Here is a 19667-nt window from a genome sequence, read left to right as displayed (position 1 = left end):
AGCGTATAAGGAGGTTACCTGACAGCTCCATTTTATCGAGCACGCTCGAGCCAGCACAGGCACAACATTTGTCCCCAGTCACGCAACAAGTAACACAGGAAGAGGTCACTGCCGCTTTGCCTTTTGCTCGTCCGCCACCTCTGGTGTCTGCACCCTTGTCGTACACGCAAGTCGTCACTGCCGGGTTGCCCTGTCAACCAACCTATCCTTCCACGTTGGCACCCGTTTGGCCACCACCAGTTCTGTTAAGCCCACCAGTCCCCACGTTTTGCACATTGCATATTGGAGCCCAGCGATATATCTTTGACACTGCAGCAGGAATTGTCAAAGCCGATCAAAGGGATCATGTCGCCGTCAGCAACTAAGCCATCAGCACCATAAATGTACAAGAGCGAATCTTTCATTTTCTGTACTTTCTACTAACATACGTAGTTTTCTTCCCAAACGCGGGCTCCTGTCTAATCTAGTACAATCAACCGGGAGTAGTATACTGATACGAACAGAAACATGGCTCACTGATGACATTTCAGATACGGAGGCACTGGCTGACTTGCCGAACTTTAAAATTTTTCGCCACGACCGCAAAAATGCACGTGGCGGGGGCGTACTCATCGCCACTAACCCTTTCACTGTCACGGACGTACTGGTACGTCATCGCGCTACTCCCCCCCCCCCCCACAGCGTCATTGACGTAGCGGTACGTTCTCTATCGTGCGTTCAAAATTTCGCACCTGAGCGCAAAGCTGGCGCTCCTAGACTGGCCACGCCATCTGTTGACTCTTTCTACAAGTTCGTATTTTCGCCCCGACCTGTGTTAATCCATGTATTGAAGAGCACGGTGCGACTGTTACTCCCCACTTTCTCTTTGCTGAGTGGCGTGGTGGCTCCGCGTTCGCTGGATCATGCGTTGCGCACGTGTGTTTATGGGTTCAAGGGTTGTTCTGCCATCTCTGCTAGTTTGAAGGTTTTTATTTTTCTTCTGTTGGTGTGTGTGCTACGGCACGTAAAGTTCAGGCGCACGTGCCGTTGCCTCTCCGAAAAGAGTGACTCGATTGCTGCTTTCGCTCTCTCGCCGCACCCTCGCTTCCGACTTGCAGCAGTAAACGTAAAGCCCTTCGAACTTTGTTTTAGCCTTTTTTCATCTCCCTCTGTCTTGATCACACAACCTCCCATTTCTCTCCGTTGTGCGGGCGACTGAAAGCGCATCCTCCCTGCGCGCGGTTACTTTCGGATGGCTGAGCCCGCGGGACCTTCGTCTACTCTTTGGAGCGGTGGCTCTTCTGATTCAGGATACGAGCCGAGCTTGGATTTGGACTCGGACAGCGTCTCATGCGAGGAAGAGATGAGTTCCGCATCGTCAGATTCGCATGTTGAATGGATGTTATAGTCAGGCTGATGATGATGATGATGATGTTTACTAACAACAGCTGCAGATCACTGAAATGTGCATATTGCATTGACTATGTTATTTGTATACCAATCATAATCAAAAGTAAATTGCTATGTTCATTCCCTGTTATGCTCGTTCCCTGAAATCAAGCCGACACTGGGGGTGCATCACGGCCAGAAAGGTCCGACAGCGAAAGGGCTAACAAAGGACTATCATGCTCTCTAATCAGTACTTCTTCACAACTGGAATCGCTTAAAAAAAAAGAAAATTTGCTATGGGTAATGTGTCGTGCCCCTCCCGAAGCCTTAACACTCGGGGTATGCTACAGGCCCCCTCGAACTGATCCAGATTTCGCCCTCGAACTTAATGAAACATTATCCCAGCTTACTAAAAAACACCCCAATGCACACATCCTCCTTTATGGAGACTTCAACTTCCCTAGCATTATTTGGCTCAATCAGGCTTTACCAACTTCAGGAAATACTGAAGCAAGCGAATTTATCAATGTTTGTCTCAACTTTGACCTCATCCAACAAGTAACAGAACCGACGCGCGTCACTTGTGAATCCTCAAACATTCTAGACCTTGTACTAACGAATAACCCCGAAAGCTTAAAATCTATTGTATATTTAGGAGAAATCAGCGATCACAAAGTCATTCATACCACTTTTAATTTCGTCCCCAAAACACGTCCTTTCTTCCGCAAAACAATTCACTCGGACGATAAGGCTAACTGTGAAGCAATTAATAATGAATTACGAGATTTTCTGCCTGTTTTCCAATCCAATTTCGGTTCCCGTTCCCTCAATGACAACTGGCTAGTGCTTAAGGACAAATTACTGACCTGACTAATAAATTCATCCCCACGGTGAGCTTTCTTGCCAATAAAAATAAACCATGGTTCTGTAAAAATTTAAAAGACTCGAAAATAAGAAAAAGCACCTTTTTCGTACTGCGAAATGTGATGGAAGTCCGAGCGCATGGGACAGGTACTATTCTGTGGAAGACGCTTATTATACATCAATTCGGAAAGCAAAAGAAACATTTTATCATAGCGACAGCTAAAATTCTAATAACTAGCCCTAGAAAATTTTGGGAAGTCATAAACCCGCAACAAACACATGACGTCACACTTGCAAGCAATAAAGACGAAATTATAAGCGACGCTGTTTGTGCTGACACCTTTAACATCGCATTTTCATCCGTGTCCACTGAAGAAGCCGACTTGCCTCTTCCTACGCCACCTACTGCGGCACTACCAATGATGGCCCCTGTTGAAATTTTTGTCGCTGGCATTTCATCACTCATTGACAAATTAAAGCTTTCATCATCGGCTGGTATCGACGATATTAACTCACAACTGTTAAAAAATACTAAAGAAATTATTGCAGTGTATTTTTCTATGCTCTTCTCACTTTCACTAGAAACAGGAATCTTACCAAACGACTGGAAAGAGGGCAAGGTCATTCCAGTCCACAAATCAGGTAACAAACAATCCCCCCTAAATTACCGCCCCATTTCTCTAACAAGTGCCCCATGCAAAATCATGGAATGCGTCATATACTCTCACATTATGCACTTCCTTGACACTAACAATTTTTTTCATCCTTCCCAGCACGGATTCCGTAAATCTTTATTTTGTGAAACCCAACTTGCTATATTTCTTCATGATCTACACTCTAATATCGACCTCAACCTTCAGGCCGATGCAATCTTTCTCGGCTTCGCAAAAGCATTCGATACAGTACCACATAAACGCCTTATACTAAAACTCTCCCAGCTGAATTTACACCCTAACCTTCTCGCATGGATCATAGCATTTCTCAACAAACACTCCCAGTTTGTTTTAATTAAAAGTAGCCGTTCCGGCTCCCTCCCTGTAACATCCGGCGTCCCCCAAGGATCTGTACTCGCATTCCTCATATATATTAACGACCTGCCTGTACATGTATCCTCCCATATCCGTTTATTTGCCGACGACTGTGTCATCTATCGCACAATTACAAAGATTTCTGATCAAACTGCACTCCAACATGACCTTAACCTTGTACAACAGTGGTGTGATCTTTGGTTAATGAAGCTTAATCCTACTAAATGCAAGCTCGTTTCCTTTCATTGCAAGCTTAATCCCTTATCATTCTCATACCTAATCTCCCATTCCACTGTGGAACAAGTTCAGTCATACAAATATCTTGGCGTCACCTTATCCTCTGACCTTTCATGTAACGCCCAAAACAGCAATATCATATCATCCGCGAACAGATCCCTCGGTTTTTTAAAGCGCCATTTGCGTCACGCACCACCAGACATAAAACTTATCGCGTACAAATCACTCGTCAGATCGAAACTAGAATATGCAGCGCCCATCTGGAGCCCGCACCAGGCATACTTAAGAAACGAACTAGAATCTGTGCAAAATCGTGCCACTAGGTTCATCCATTCTTCATATTCATATGACATAAGCATATCATCCCTAAAACGTAAAACTGATCTTGCTAATCTTTCTGTGCGTCGCCGCATCGCCAGTCTTTGTTTGTTTCACAAATTATTTCACAGTCCCCTCAATCAAGCACCGTATATCATCCCACCGGCATGCATATCTCCCCGTACGTCCCATCCTTACTCAATCGCACGCACACGTGCTCGCACCACTACTTTTGCAGCCTCATTTTTTCTTCGCACAGCAGTAGACTGGAATGGCCTTCCCCGTGACATTGCAACCATCACGTGTTCGTCAACTTTTGCGGACAACTTAACTACATTTGTTTCTCATGAAGATCACTCTCTGTAACCTTGATTTGTAAACCCACCCCTTATGTAATACCCCCTAACCGAGGTCTTTAAGGTAATAAAGTGAAGTGAAGAAGTGGAGTTTTCAAATCCATGTCGCATTGCGGCCAATTGCCCTATGTGTTATTCTTGCAGTTATGCACGACATGTGGTACGCTTCTGTCGCCGTCGCCCTCCTTTTCAAGCTGATGCCATGCGCCTGTCTGCATACAATCCTTGATGTTTCAACATCGCAGCGTGGCTACAACAATCCTCTTCATCTGAATGTCTGCCCTCAGCTAGCCGTCAATCTCCATCCCGACGTCACTCTCTGTCACCTATGCGCCGTCGACCCTGCCCTTCTGATGCAGAAAACTGTGCCACAGTTCCTGACGCACAAACTGCGTCGTCATAGAAAAATTCCAAGTCCTCAAATTTCTCCGGCAAACCTCATTGGAGTTTTTATGGATGGCTTTCGTACCCTTTTGCTTGTGGACACTGGTGCTGCCGTTTCAGTGATAGATATAAAACTTTGCCACTTGCTTAGGAAGGTCACCGCGATGTCAAAGGGATTGTCCCTCCATACCGCCAGCGCACACCATATTCAGCCATCAGCCGCCTGCACAGCCCACTTCATCATTCAAGATGTTGTGTATCCCATCAAGTTTCTTGTGCTACCGACTTGTATGCATGATGTCATCCTCGGTTGGGATTTGCTCTCTTGCCATCGTGCAGTTATTGTCTGTACTCATCCCGAGGTGGCGTTCTCTGCAGCGTGTTCCGTGTCCTCTGAACCTACATCGGTGAAGTTGTTTGTTGCCAACAATACGAACATACCACCCAGTAGTACAACCCTTGTTCCCATCTCCTGTGCCGGTGTTGGTGATTCCAAGGTTATATTTACAACCTCCGAGTCTGTTCAAACCCCAGGAATCTCGCGTTGCCATTTGCCGTTCTCGACATGCCCAACAGCGCTACATCCTTGTTTGTCACGAATCCGTTGCCACTTCCCTCAACCTTACTCCATAGAGAGTGTATAGACACCATTCAGGAATTCGACGTATCCTCCATCTTCTGCCTTAACAATGTGAATAACTTGCAATTTAGTGCCCTGAAACCTTCTACTGGTATGCCGGATCGCCCACCTTTAATTATGTCTTGCTCCGCCATCGACTGCCAGAAGACGGCATTAGGCCAAATGCACACTGTTTTCCATCCGATCGACATCGGCTCCCAAGTGCCTCTATGACAGCGCCCTTATCATGTATCTGCTGCTGAGCGTTGTGTGATCTCAGAACAAGTCGGATGACATGCTTCAGCGTGGCATCATTCAGTCGTCCTGCAGTTCATGGTCGTTTCCTGTTGTTCTTGTCAAGAAAAAAGACGGCTCGATCCAATTCTGCATCAATTATGTGTAAAGATGTTTATCCTCTGCCACGCATCGATGATGTCCTGGGCTGCTTGCAGGGAGCCGAATTCTTTTCATCACTAGACTTAAGGTCTGGTTATTGGCAGGTCCCTATGGCACTATCCGATCGCCCAAAAACTGCCTTCGTAACTCCCAACGAGCGGCACGAATTCAATGTTATGCCCTTCGGCTTATGTAATGCCTCAGCAACATTCGAAAGGATGATGGATAGTGTCTTGTGTGGGTTAAAATGGAAGACATGCCGTGCTACCTTGATGACATCGTCATTTTCTCCCCTGATTTTGATCGTCACCCCCGTCATCTTTACGAAGTATTGAGCTGTTTGACGCCCGCAGGACTTCAGCTTAATATCAAGAAGTGCTGGTTTGGAGGTTGCCAACTCACCATACTGGGCCACATAGCCTCAAAGAATGGCGTACTTCCCAATCCGCTGAAACTTCGTACTGTTGCTGAATTTCTGAAACCTTCCACCATGAAAGCACTTTGAAGCTTCTTTGGTCTGTGCTCATACTTTTGCCGCTTTGTGAAGAACTTCACTTCCATAATAGCACCATCGATGCTGCTCACCGGCGATGGCTATCTGTCTGGTTGATCGCCGGCGTGTGATGAGGCTTTCACAACATTGCGTTGTCTCCCAACTTCACCGCCCATTCTAAGACACTTTGACCCTAGCACTCCAACTGAGGTACACATGGATGCCAGCAGGATCGGACTTGGTGCTGTACTTGCCCAACAAAAGCAGGCTTCTCTTATTACATAGCTGCATATGTGAGTTGTGCCCTCACTATGGCAGAGTGCACATACTTGGTTACCGAGAAGGAATGTTTGGCAATCGCTTGAGCACTGCAGAAATTTCGCCCTTACATGTACGCTCATTTGTTTGATGTCGTCACCGATCACCATTCGCTCTGTTGGCTGGCTTCATTAAAGGATCCATCGGGTTGACTTGGACGCTGGGCGCTATGTTTACAGGAATTCAATATTCGCATCATTTACTGCTCAGGGATCAAGCACACCAATGCCGACGCACTTTCCCATTCGCCGTGCCTTCTGATGTTGCACCCGTTTCCCTCTCCAGAACTTCCTTCACTAACATGAATATCACTGACATGCCTTCGAAACAGCACAAGGATCCTTGGATAACCTCGTTGATCATTGTTCTCTCTACGCCTTCATTGACACCATCCCCACAGCTCTTTTGCGCCCTTTGTCGCCAAGTACCTCATTATGTGCTCTGGGACACCATGTTGTACCACCGCAACTATCACCCAGATTGTCAGAAACGGCCTCCTGTTACATCTTGCAATTTTCACTCCGACCTGTGCATGCACTTCCACGCAGACCCATACAACTCGCACGCTGGCATTTTGAAAACTTATGACAGACTTCGCCAGTGATTCTACTGGTGTGGAATGTACACATACATCCGCAAGTACATTCATTTCTGCATTGAGTGTCAATGCCGGAAAATAACTTGTCACACCTGGCCCATTACAACCTTTGCCGTGTCCAGCTCGCCCATTTCATAAAATCAGCATAGACCTCTATGGGCCCCTTCCTTCCACCCCTGTGGGAAATCGGTGGATTATTTTGGCCGTCGACCATCTTACTCGTTATGCCGAAACCGCCGCTCTTCCAGTAGCTTCTGCTTGTGATATTGCCTTGTTCATCTTGCGCAGCTTCATTCTTCACCACAGCGTGCCACGCGAGCTGCTTAGCGACGGAGGCCGCATGTTTCTTTTGCAAGTTGTCTAAGAGCTTCTCAGTCAGTGTGACCACTATTCATCGCACCGCTACAAGCTATCATCCGCAGACTAATGTCTTGACGGAGCGCTTTAACCGAATACTTGGTGATATTGGCACGTGTACTTATCTCTATCCGGCGACCACGTTTCGCCGCCTAACAAATGTTATCGCACAGCGCGGGACGTGCCTGCATGTATCCGAAGTTTCTGGAAAGTTATAGATGCTTCTACCCGCTTTCTGTTGTCGCCGAACCTAATGTTATCTGATTTCATCGCCTGACGCGAATGGTGTAGAACTTTGTGGAAAGCACGCGGGTCCCAACGATTAGTCTGGAACATTCGACGACTGATCTATAAAAGCAGACGCGCTTGACCCGCTGATGAGATTTTCGACGATCGCCACCGTGTTCGCCGCTATCGCTGTGCTATAAGTGTAGCCTGTTTTTGTGGGCACAGGTTCGCCCAATAAAAGTTAGTTTTGTCTTTCACAGTATTGCTACTGTGTTCTTGAACGTCACCACCACGTGACAATATTCTCTCCATGTGCATAGCCTCTGATCATTCTAATTGGGTCTTAATGATTCCTTTCATGGCATACGCTTAACAACACTACTTGATTCACCAACTGGCCCAACAGTCTACGCTTCTATGCCTATAACACAGCCACTCAAGCCACCACTGGATTTTCCCCTTTCTTTTTACTATATGGACCTGAGCCTACTTCCACACTGGATACTATACTCCCATACCGCCTGGATGCATTTGAATGCCGCCCAGCCTCAGAACTCGCTGAATGTGCCAAAGAGTGCCGCCAACTAGCATGCTCATTTACCTCCGTGACACAAAGTCTTAAAAAGAATGCCTTGACCTCGCTAAACCTGCCCCTATCTTTCCCGTTGACTCTGTCGTGTGGCTTTCAGTTCCGTGCCAGACCCCTGGTCTCTCCTGCAAGTTTGCAGTGAAATATCGCAATACTTACCGCATTGTTCAATGCACGTCGCCAGTGAACTACATCGTTGAGCCTGTGACACCTCCCACCAACAGGCACTGCCGTGGTCGTGAAACAGTCCACTTGAGCCAATTAAAGCCCTACTACAAACCTCTTGTGCTCGCATCGCCTTGAGTTTCTAGGATGGCTCTTCTTCGCTGCCAAGGCCAATGTAGAGGGGAAGAGAGCCAGGAACTATTGAGAGAAGACAATAAAGTCTGGCAGCCTGGAGAGCGAAAGCTAGCGACCGAAGCTCTTGGGCCAAGGCTGTTGTTGCATAGCTCTGCTTGTAAATAAACCTCCTTACAGTGGCTGAAATACAGTCCCCAGTAGAAAGATAAACAAATGCAAGTGTCAACGTCAACTGCCAAAAAAAGATGCGTAACTCTCGTGGGTCATTTTTTATGTTCTCGATTGCGAACGTTAGTGCTAGGATATTGTATGAAACAGGATCGTATCAACAAGGTTCTACTGTATGTAGCATTGTGCAAATCATTGCCGTATGAGAAGCCAACATGCTCTGAGCAGATAGGGTTCGAGTGACCCGAGACACTCATTGTCATTTTTGCAGCTTTGGCAAGCTTGCGTTTGTGCTTCTCGAATTGGAGCTGAGTAAGCAGCTTCTTCGGGCAGTGCATTTTGGTGAGAAGTTTTGATGTGCCCACTAGGCAAGAATTGTTGCGGCACGACATGCTGATGCCGCCAGAGCAAAACATTCTTCCCTCGACACTTGGGGTGAGGCTCTCCTTCCTTTCCCTCTTTTGTTCCCTTAAGCCCTTTCTGCCTGTGTAGAGTAGCAAATGACGTTTGGTCTATATGTTTGCTTTTCCCCTTCTCTCTAGTTTCCCTCGACAAGAATTGTGCACCACCTTTGTCCTCGGGACGCAAGCAGCTAACAGTGACTAGCGGCAAAACTGTGCTCATATCATCCACTACTGTTGCTACCTCGCTGACTGAAACAAGCTTCCCATTATATAGATTCTAACACTGTGCTGGGTCTGCATCTTATTATGGCTTTTAATGTTCATAGGCTGGTAGGTATGACAACATAATTGTCTTCACTTTGTAGTAACAGCATAAAGTTAGCTATCAAGTCATTCAAGCGCAATCATAGCACAGGGTCCTTTTACTGCCATTGAAATGTGCACATACTGTATAGTTGTGATATTTATAGCTATATATATTTTCCTCAACTTCTGGATGTGTAGGGTATTTCATATGTGCCCTGATTTTCTGATAACTGCCCATACTACTTGGGGATAAAAGCCTGGAGGCATGTTCTCCATCAGTCACTCACTTTGCATGCCATAATTTCCAACACGCGGCCACACTGGAGTGATGGGCACTTGATAATGATGATACATTAATTCTAATGCTTATAGGAACTGTGCCTTTCAGTTCATTACATATGTTGACTTTAGCCGGTCGCTGTACACTGAAGGTGATTGACTGAAAATGTGTCCTTGGCTGTTTTCACATCGAAGTCAAGCACTGTGACACTCTTTGTGACCTCTTCAGCCAACGACCAGCAGCTGAGGCCATTTGATGACTGCAGCCAGGTGACGCTTGCCGTGGAACTTGTGGACAAGCGCATCATCAAGCACCTACCAGGTAAACTCGCCCTCGATCACCTTTTGCTCCAATCATTGTGACAACCATATAAATACAACCAAATAAATAAAATAAAGAATAAATTCACTGTGGCACAGCTTGTCAAAGTAGCAGTGCTTGCAGTATAGTTCCGCGATGCCTTTGCATTTGCAAAGACCTCCATGTCCTTGCCTCCCATCTGGACAGGATAACAGCGAGTATTAAAGCACTGTCCCTTGGCTGTCACCCCGCTTTCTGGCAGTTTTCATGTAAATTTAGCCTTCTCATTGTTGGTACATAAACAAAACTACTACTTCTTGTTCTTCTTCTTCTTCTTTCATTCTTCTTTTTTTTTTGCAGTAAATGTGTGCTTCACATTTCACAGATATGTAGCTTATCCACGGTTCTTTGGAAGTAAGAGGGAATTGAGTGTGTTTTTGGCTAGCTGAATGTGATTAACTCTAGCTTAATAAACAGAATTTAGACTGGGAAGAAAATGCCATCTTTACTATGTGGGCTGGCCTCCATACAAAACGATAAATGCTGCTTCAGTTACATGCTGCTCGAGTGCCTTGTTCGCTAGATCGGCGCAATGAAGGTTTATGTAGTCGTCGATCGCACTGACCCTTGACCCAGCCACGCCAGTGAACAAATATACAGTGGGCACGTGACCACATCAACATGAAACAAACAACATTTCCCGTATTTTAATTGTTGCCCAGTAGTTAAACCTGTTTTCCTGCCAGTGATTGTAGTTCATGGAGGCACTTTCTTTTTGTTAGTTTCGTTTCGCAATATGTTTTCGCCCGTCACAGTTGCACAAAAAAGCACTTACTAACCCTTTGAGGGTCAATGACGTAAATATACGGCGCCACAAACAAGTCCCAAAATGGTCGATGCCGTATATTTACGGCGCTGTCTGTACGTTTAAAAAGCGCGCCAATTTCCTAACTTTTTCATTTCTGTCATGTGCTGCCACTATATGTGGGAATTCAGGGAATTTTTTTCGCGTGCCTCCCTCTCTTTATTTTCGTTGCATGGTTTGTTTTAGAACTAGGTTGCTCCCACGCCTCTATATGCTAACGCTGGCGCATTGGTGCACGCACGGGCGGGCGGCGGTTTGGCTTTTGTTCCGCGGGTGGTGTCGGTTTCTTGCATTTGCAAAACTGATGGCTAACTCGTTACTAATCGCTCATAGGGCATCTGCCTCTTTCTCGCTCGTTTAGTTCTCACAGGGGTGCACATAGGAAGGATGCCACCGTGCATGCGTTTCCGTTGCTTTCTTTTTTTCTTTTTTTGACACTCGCGAATGCTAATTGCCTCTGGTTGGCGATAAGATTAAGATTAGCGGAAGTTTGTCACACATGCTTTTTTGACGGGCACAGAACCACACATATTTCTTGAGTGCGCGCACCTACGCAGTTCGATTACGCTATGGATGTACATGTTAGTGTAAGGGCAGGAACATTTGAGTCCTGCAAAATATTCTCGTGTGTGCATTTTTAAGGCCTTGAACTATGTGTATAAAAATGCATCAAATTTATAACCCTTATAAGTTTATTTCATTTTTTATTGTTATTCATGAATGAAGAGTACCTATATACCAACGCAAAATATTTTTTCTCGCTTTAAGGTCACCCTAGAAAAATTGCAGTAAATTTTTTTAGAAATAAGTCCCTAAGAAGAATCCACAGCACACCACACACACCACAGCACATGTGTGCGCAGTGGTGTGTCAATACACGGAGTGGAGCGGGCACGGACACGGCACCCTATGGGGGTTCAATGTGCTCAGACCAGCAGTGGTCATCTGGTGAGCATCTCAGGCACATGCACTGTATAAGCAGTGAGAACAGAAGAGGCAAAGCTGAAAGTGAGACCACCTGCTGAACTGTCCTCTGTACCAGTGACCTCACAGTGTGCCAGCTCTGACTGTTGTGTTCACCCACCCTAGCCAAAACAAAAGCCTCAAATTTCATGTTGATGTTCCATTTCTTGCTTTGCTATTGTCTTGAAATGTGAAACATAAGTAATTTTTTTTCCTTGCCGCGCAAGCACCTGTTAACAGTCAAGAAAGCCCACATGTTCAATGGAACTGGTTTATCAGCCTTTGTGCAAAGCACAGTTCATATCCCTAATAAAATCGTTGTAACTGACTCACCTACAAATTTTAGCATTATTGTTTAATATATTGTAAGGGGGTCTAATTAACAAGCTAGAATGTGTCACAATACACAGGTCTGTTGATCAAGCGTCGGGCACTGAGCGAGCAAGCTCTGTTTTCGAGCGAGGCGTTGGTCGAGGCTTAGGAGCTAAGAGCGAGGGTCATAGTAAGGTTTGAGTCACTGCACGTGCACCGTCTCACTTCCACAGCGTCTTAAGTCAGCGGACAGCGTGAGAGGCTCGACAAGGTAATTGACAGGAGGCGGCTGTTGCACGACACAGTAGGGACCGTGGTACTTGGCTAGGAGTTTAGAGGAAAGACCGGGAATGGTGGAAGGGATCCAGAGACAGACTAAGGAGTCTGGTTAATATGGAGCTGGTGGGTCGGTCGTCGTCGTGACGGAACTTTTGCTACCATTGGTCTTCAGTCATAAAAGAGCGGCTAGCTGGCAGCATTCCTCGGCATATCTGGAAGCTTCAGACAGTGGCATGCGCTCCGATGGGTCAGGTCGGTAGGGGAGAATCGTGTCGAAGGTGCAGGAAGCTTCACGACCATATACGAGGACGAATGGGGAAAAGCCTGTCGTAGCCTGTGAGGCAGTGTTGTATGTGTAGGTCACGTAAGGTAAAATGAGGTCCCAGTTGGTGTGGTTGGACGCAATGTACCTGGGGCCGTATTCTGTAGCAGTTCTCTTTGGAACCAGTTCGGTCTGGCTGTTACGTCTGGATTACTTCACTCAGAGAAAAAGTGGAACGGGGCGGCGTGAGGGGAACCAATCAACAAGCGGTGGTCTGCCGGAAGATCACGTCATCATTTTTGTTTGTACTTGGGAGACGGTATAGCAATTGAAGGATGTTGCTGGTTTGATAAAAAACGTGTTTGTATAGAATACTTGCAAATATAATTTTCAGTAGTAAATGTGGGCTTGCGGCGCAGACGGCTACTGTGAGTTGTAATTTTATTTGTGTTGTTTTCTTATTTAGTCGCTAAGTGGTGTGCCATACGTTATGCAAACAACTTGCCTCGCTTTGTTCACGTTTTGGACTTGTTCGCGCGCCGAAATCGAAACGATGTCGTCGCACAAAAACAGGCAGCTGGGTCCTCATGTTTCAGCGAGGCAGTGCGAAATACTCGTTTCATTTGTCGAGGAGCATCCTTACCTAGCAAAGGCGTCGTGTGTGTTGGGCCAGCAGCTGACGGCGGCTTTCTGTTGCGCCGTGGATGGGAATCTAACCCATCCTTTTTCTTTGCCCACAACTTTAATGGCCTTGGCGACGGCTGTGATGATCCGGCTGACCGAAGGCTGCGACAGTGCAATCGCTTCTTCATTCCCGATGCACTGGAAAGCTCCCGGTGGCAAAAAACCACCGCGCGCACAGCACTTTCATCGTAGTGTCGACACCACGAAATCTTTGAGGTCCGAGATGTTCTTCCAGCTCATCGCAAAGATGTCGCACTATGTCTTTGGAGAGCCTAAAATGCCTTCGAAACTCTTCTTCGGCCATGCCAAACGTGTCGCGTCATTGCCTCACGTTGCGTCGTTGTCTTTCAGCGCTCGCCAGAACAACCAAAGGAGCCGCCATTGCCTTCTCTGTCTCGTATCATCTAGGTGCCGGCTTGCAGCTGGCACGAGACTAGCCGGCAGCCACGGTTGCCCTAGCAACCCTCGACATCATGCTCGCCACCGCGCGCAGCCCTCGAGCGAACCACTTCTCCGCGGTTCCTCTCGTAGCAGGGAACCGGTTCCTTTCCAGATGATTGGCAACCTGTGTGACGTCAACAAAATTTGTCGTCCCGCCCACCAGGGATGACGACAACGAAGTGCCGACCAATGGCAACAGCCAGACCGAACCGGTTCCAAAGCGAACCGCTACAGAATACGGCCCCTGGATAGCATATCACCGAAAGTGCAATTGAATCGCTCAGTCATGCCATTAGCCCGCGGGTGATAGACAATAGTGGTGCGATGGATAGTATGCCATGCAGTAACAAGTGCGTTAACTACCTTGGAAAGGAAGACACGTCCTCTGTCGCTGAGAAGTTCCCTGGGTGCATCATGGCAAAGTACAAAGTGTTGCAAGAGAAAGGACGCAACATCATGGGCTGTGGTGGTTGGCAGCGCAGCTGTTTTTCCATAACGCATGAGGTGATCTATGGCAACAACAATCCACTGATTCTCAGCAACTGTACAGGGTAGAGGGCTGTAGAGGTCGATTCCGACGTGTTGGAATGGTTGAGGGGGGCATAGGATTGGCTGCTAGGGACCACAAGGGTGGCAAGCAGGAGACTTGCGGCGTTGGCATTGTGAACATGAGCGGATGTACTTCCGCAGAAAACTGTTCATCCCATGCTAATAAAAGTGCAAGCGGAGCCTGGTGTATGTTTTGAAGAGGCCAGTGTGGGCGCATTGTGGGTCTGCATGGAAAGCGAAGCACACATCTGTGCGGAGGTGCAGAGGGACGATGAACAACCACTTACAACTGTTTGAAGCGTAGTTGCGGCAATAAAGCAGTCCATCCCGTACTGTTAAATGAGAAGATTGACGGCAGAGAGCACGGCAAGGGTGAGTTGCCGGGGGGTCAGATAGGCAATCCAAAAGAGCTGCAATCCACAGAACTTTGCGCTGCTCCGCAGCCATATCGATGAGCGCTGGTGACGAAAACACCAAGTCGATGGCAGAAAGGCAAGTCCTGTCACTTGACGTGAGGGAACGAGAGAGAGCATCCGCGTCGGTGTGTTTGCGGCCAGACCGATAGATGGGTCTTTGAATGTCGACAGCCAACATAGGTGCGATGGTAGTTAACGACATCGAAAGGACGGCTGTGCAGGTATGGTTGAAATTTTCCAAGGGCCCAAATGACAGCTAAGCACTCATTTTCAGTTTTGGAGTAATTACATTCGGCCTTAGTTAGTGTCCTGCTGGCATAGCCTACCATGTATTCGCCGTATCCACTTTCGCGCTGAGTGAGGATAGCACCAAGTTCTATGCTGCTGGCATCCGTGTAAACTTCTGTGGGAGCCATTGGATCGAAATGGCACTGTACGGGTGGCGATGTGAGCAGACAGCGCAATGTTGTAAACGCGTCATCACAAGATGGGGACTAGGTAGAAAGGCCGGTGTCAGCTCGCAGAAATTGGGTTAACGGAGCAATGATAGAAGCAATATTCCTAATAAAACAACAAAAGTATGAGCAGAGCCCAATGAAGCTTCAAAATTTCTTCGGAGTTGTTGGTTTCGGGAAATCGGTGACAGTGCAAAGTCTAGAAGCATCGGGTAAAATGTCATCTTTGCAAACCACCTGTCTGAGTATCGTTAGTTGCTTGGCTCCAAAGCGACATTTCTTCATATTGAGTTAGAGGCCTGCGTTAGTAAAGCACTGCAAGGCCTGCTCGATACGGCACAGGTGAGAGGCAAAGTCAGAAACAAAGACGGACCACGTCATCAAGGTAACTTAAGCACATTTTTACATTTTAGATCACGGAGGAGATTGTCCATCATCCGTTCAAAAGTAGCAGGCGCATTGCAAAGACCAAATGGTATGACGCTAAATTCATACAGGCCGGCTGGTGTTACAAAAGCTGTTTTTGGGCGATCGGCTGGTGCCATGGGCACTTGCCAATAGCCAGAACGTAAATTGAGTGAGGAAAAGTACTCCACGCCTTGCAAAAAATTGAGGACATCGTTATTGCACGGCAAAGGATATACATCTCTGCACATTATCTTGTTAAGATGGCGGTAGTCCAAGCAAAACCGGCTGGACCCATCCTATTTCTTCACAGTGACTACAGGGGACGCCCAGGGACTGTTAGAACGTTGGAAAACTCTGCGCTGAAGCATATCACTGACTTTGTCTTCAATAGCACGGTACTCTGTGGGTCATATCATGAGCAGCCAACAAACACTCACACCAAGGACAACATAGGGGAAATTACTTGTGCTGAATAAATGAAATAAAGAAACGATCAATTAGTAGTGGAAATTAAAGTGGATGAAAAAACAACTTGCCGCAGGTGGGAGCCGAACCCACAACCTTCGCATTTCGCGTGCGATACTCTACCAATTAAGCTACCGTGGCGGCGTTTTCCCATCCACTTTCTTAGATATTTATGTGTACTAGTAGAACTTTGGGAGTGTTAGCCAGCGCCACCACTCATAGACCTTGGCGGCGGACGTGGAACGTTGTTTTTGCCGCAGGCGTCACGAGAACGTGATCTTTTGGGTGAAGGCAACTGGTCAATAAACCCACGTATGCTACCTGAAGGCATCAATGTTGCCGGATTCGAGACCCTCGTTAAGTAATAAACGAGAAGAAAGGGGGTTAACCGAGGGGCCCGATTTTTATTAGTCATACCATGAGAAGCCAACAAACACTGACACCAAGGAAACAATGGGGAAATTACTTGTGCTGAATAAATGAAATAAAGAAACGATCAATTAGTGGAAATTAAAGTGGATGAAAAAACAACTTGCCGCAGATGGGAGCCGAACCCACAACCTTCGCATTTCGCGTGCGATGTTCTACCAATACTCTGTGGGTGACACACGATAAGGTCGCTGGCGCAGCAGCGTGTGGGCGCCCATATTGATCTCGTGATACACCATCGCTGTGCGGCCCAGAGTCGCTTGTTGATAATCGAATGTAGAGGTGTACTTGCGAAGCAGGTTGAGAAGCTGGGAAAATTTTGTGGGGCTCAGGTTGATATCCATAGAACTGTCGAAGACGTCCGGTGGAAACAGGGCAAGCAGGGCTACAAGCCAATGTACTGATCTCGGAGCAGGTGCCATGAAGAGGGGCATCGAAGATGGTCATAGAGTCGATGTGCTCAATACATCCAAGATACTCACCGTGACGCATAGTGAGGGGTGAGGCATAATCGTTGGAGACAAGCATATCAGTGAAGCTCCCATTGACAGTTAGGACAGTCAAGGGAAGAGAACATCGTCGATGCACAATAATATGCGACAGTGTAAAAAGAGCAGTCGTACCTGTAACACCGTTGGAGCGTGCAGTTGCAGTCACAGATTAGTACGGAGGTATCGCATTGTCGTCAGCAACGACCAGCTTGGTGCCGGAATCATCAGCACCATCAAGTTGGATGTCAGGAAGCGGCGAAAATTCGACTTTGGCGCGAGAGTGCTCAATGACGGCCTTGTGATCGGAAAGGAAGTCTCACCCCAAGATGGTGTCGTATGAGCATGAAGACAGAACAGCAAATTCGACTGTGTACATGAGTCCTCTAATGGTGATGTGGGTAGTGCGTGTAGCAACAGCGGTAAGGTGCTGTGCGCTTGCTGTACGGGGCGACAGGGGAGACAAGGGTGTCATTACTTTTCTGAGTGAGCGACAAAGTTCTTCGGTAATTACTGAAACGGCAGCTCCCGTGTCGACAAGCGCAAGTGCAATGATTCCATCTACAGTTACTTCTAATGTTCTTTAGAGAATAGCGAGGCCTTGTGCTGTTCGACACAGACGCACTTCTTGTCTTGGGAACTGCGACGACTAGTTTTCCTGTTCAGTAGGAGTCGGACGACGACACATTGGCGAAAAGGAACTGCGTCAGAGAGATGGCGAGTGGCGCTCGTGGGCAGGGTTGGCGGTGCATAGAGAAGTCGGGTGTGATTCACGAGGCGACGAGAACGGAATTGGAGGGGTGTATGGTGGCACAGGTTGGTCAGCTCAGGGAAGCCATGAACGACGGCGACAGAACCGTGCCACATGACTAGGCATGCTGCAGTAGAAGCATATTGGGCGGTATTCAGGCATGCGCCATAGTCCAGTGTTGGCTCGTATCCTGGTGGGAAACGCTGGCGAGCGTGATAGTACAGCGGGTTGTGGTGGCGATAACGTCGGTGGCACGGTTCGCGCTACAACTTCAGCGTATGTTACAGGTGCAGGTGCTGGCGGCGGTGCATGCGGGGACGAAATAGCCTCAGATACTTGCTCCTGTATCATTTGTCGCAGGTTTGGAGTCAAATGTGGCGTAGAGCTTGGAACGGCAGTGAATAGAGACAGCTGCCGAGCGACTTTGGCACCAGGGCAGCAGCAGGAGCCGACACTTACATTTAGTCTATTCTGCAGATTTCTGCAGACGCTCATAGACCTTCAAGAAGATGGTGGGCGGTTGCATCGTAACCTTGAGCGCAACTGCACCCAGCGGCTGCATCGCTGCCTGCCTGGACTGCCTGGACTGCCTACGCCTGATTGCGGGAGCCACGTGGATCTACGTCACGTCAGTTGCTCTGCAAGCCCTTTATTAGGAGCATTGCTGGCCCTTCGCCATCATTTGGCAGCAGAGGCAGCAGCAGGAGCCGACACTTACGTTTCGTCTATTCTGCAGATTTCTGCAGACGCTCAACGACCTTCAAGAAGACGGTGGGCGGTTGCATCTAAACCTTGAGTGCAACTGCACCCAGCGGCTGCATCGCTGCCTGCCTGGACTGCCTGGACTGCCTACACCTGATTGCGGGAACCACGTGGATCTACGTCACGCCGGTTGCTCTGCAAGCCCTTTATAAGGAGCATTGCTGGCCCTTCGCCATCATTTGGCAGCAGAGGCAGCAGCAGGAGCTGACATTTACGTTTCGTCTATCCTGCAGGTTGGAAATCATCTTTTTTGTATTGCTTATAGTCTGCTTTTCTGCTCTGCTGCCCTGCTGCCAACTTTTGTCTGAGGTACTCGTACTTTTGCGTGTTTGCCGTGTGTTTCTGCAGTTGCTCAAAATGGGAAATCACAAACTTAAACGGGAAATTGCGGATCTCAAACGCGAGTTCCGTAAGGAACTTCGAGAGCTCAGGCAGAGTGTAGAATTCACTAGTGAACAGTATGAGTCTCTGAAAATAGAATGTGAAGCACTTAGAAAGGAAAATGCCGGCCTAAAAGCAGCACAGGAGCCTCTTCTGCAACAGGTTGAGCAGCTGAGAAAGGAAGTGTGTCAGAACTCACTAAAGATAGTGACACAGGATCAATATTCAAGAAATAGGAACATTGAGGTGAAAGGTGTTCCTTGCTTGCAGAATGAGAACCTTGGAAACGTTCTGCAAAAGGTCAGGGAAGTGCTTGGCGTGCCGATAACTGAGCAAGATATTGATGCGTGCCATCGCGTTCCTGTGCGGAATTCTGATACTGATAAGAACATAGTAGTGTCTTTCAATCGTCGGTCGAAACGTGATGCTGTGATCAAAAAAGCACGAAAAGCAAAGATCACCTCAGAAGACATCAATTTTTCTTCCAAGCAGTCTGTCTTCGTGAACGAGCATTTGTGCCCTCAACTAAAGCAACTGTTTGGCATGGCTGTGGCAAAGAAAAAGGAAATGAAATAGTGCTTTGTATGGGTGAGGGACGGAAAAGTATTCGCGCGAAAAACGGAAGGGTCTAGTGTTGTTAAAGTTACATGCGAGGCAGACCTAGCTAAAATCTGCTAGTGGCGATTAGCAACGAACACTTTTTGTATCCTATTTTGCTATGATCGGGCCACACAACCTTGTTCGTCCTGGTTACGCCGACTCTCTTACCTTTTTGCATTTTTATGTTCAGTCTGCCCGTAATAAACACGATCAGATAGAACCATTTCTTAACGAATTCACATTCAG

At 47.4% G+C, this 19667-nt stretch overlaps 1 protein-coding gene across 4 annotated transcripts in view; it reads left to right on the top strand.

Moving 5' to 3' along the window:
• Positions 1–19667, top strand: part of LOC142559716 (nuclear pore membrane glycoprotein 210-like) — a 248521-nt gene that overhangs the window by 164503 nt on the left and 64351 nt on the right. For 3 of the 4 annotated variants that reach the window (XM_075671289.1, XM_075671286.1, XM_075671287.1), the window contains exon 11: positions 9840–9932. The exons of the other annotated variant lie outside the window; for it this stretch is intronic. In XM_075671289.1, the coding sequence (XP_075527404.1) occupies positions 9840–9932 (93 nt within the window). The remainder of the gene's footprint in view (positions 1–9839; positions 9933–19667) is intronic. 4 annotated transcript variants of the gene reach the window in all.

The sequence above is a fragment of the Dermacentor variabilis genome, chromosome 10 (assembly GCF_050947875.1).
Source record: "Dermacentor variabilis isolate Ectoservices chromosome 10, ASM5094787v1, whole genome shotgun sequence".
NCBI lineage: Eukaryota > Metazoa > Arthropoda > Arachnida > Ixodida > Ixodidae > Dermacentor > Dermacentor variabilis.
The sequence above is the reverse complement of the archived record's forward strand: the minus strand, read 5'-3'. Positions and strand labels throughout refer to the sequence as shown.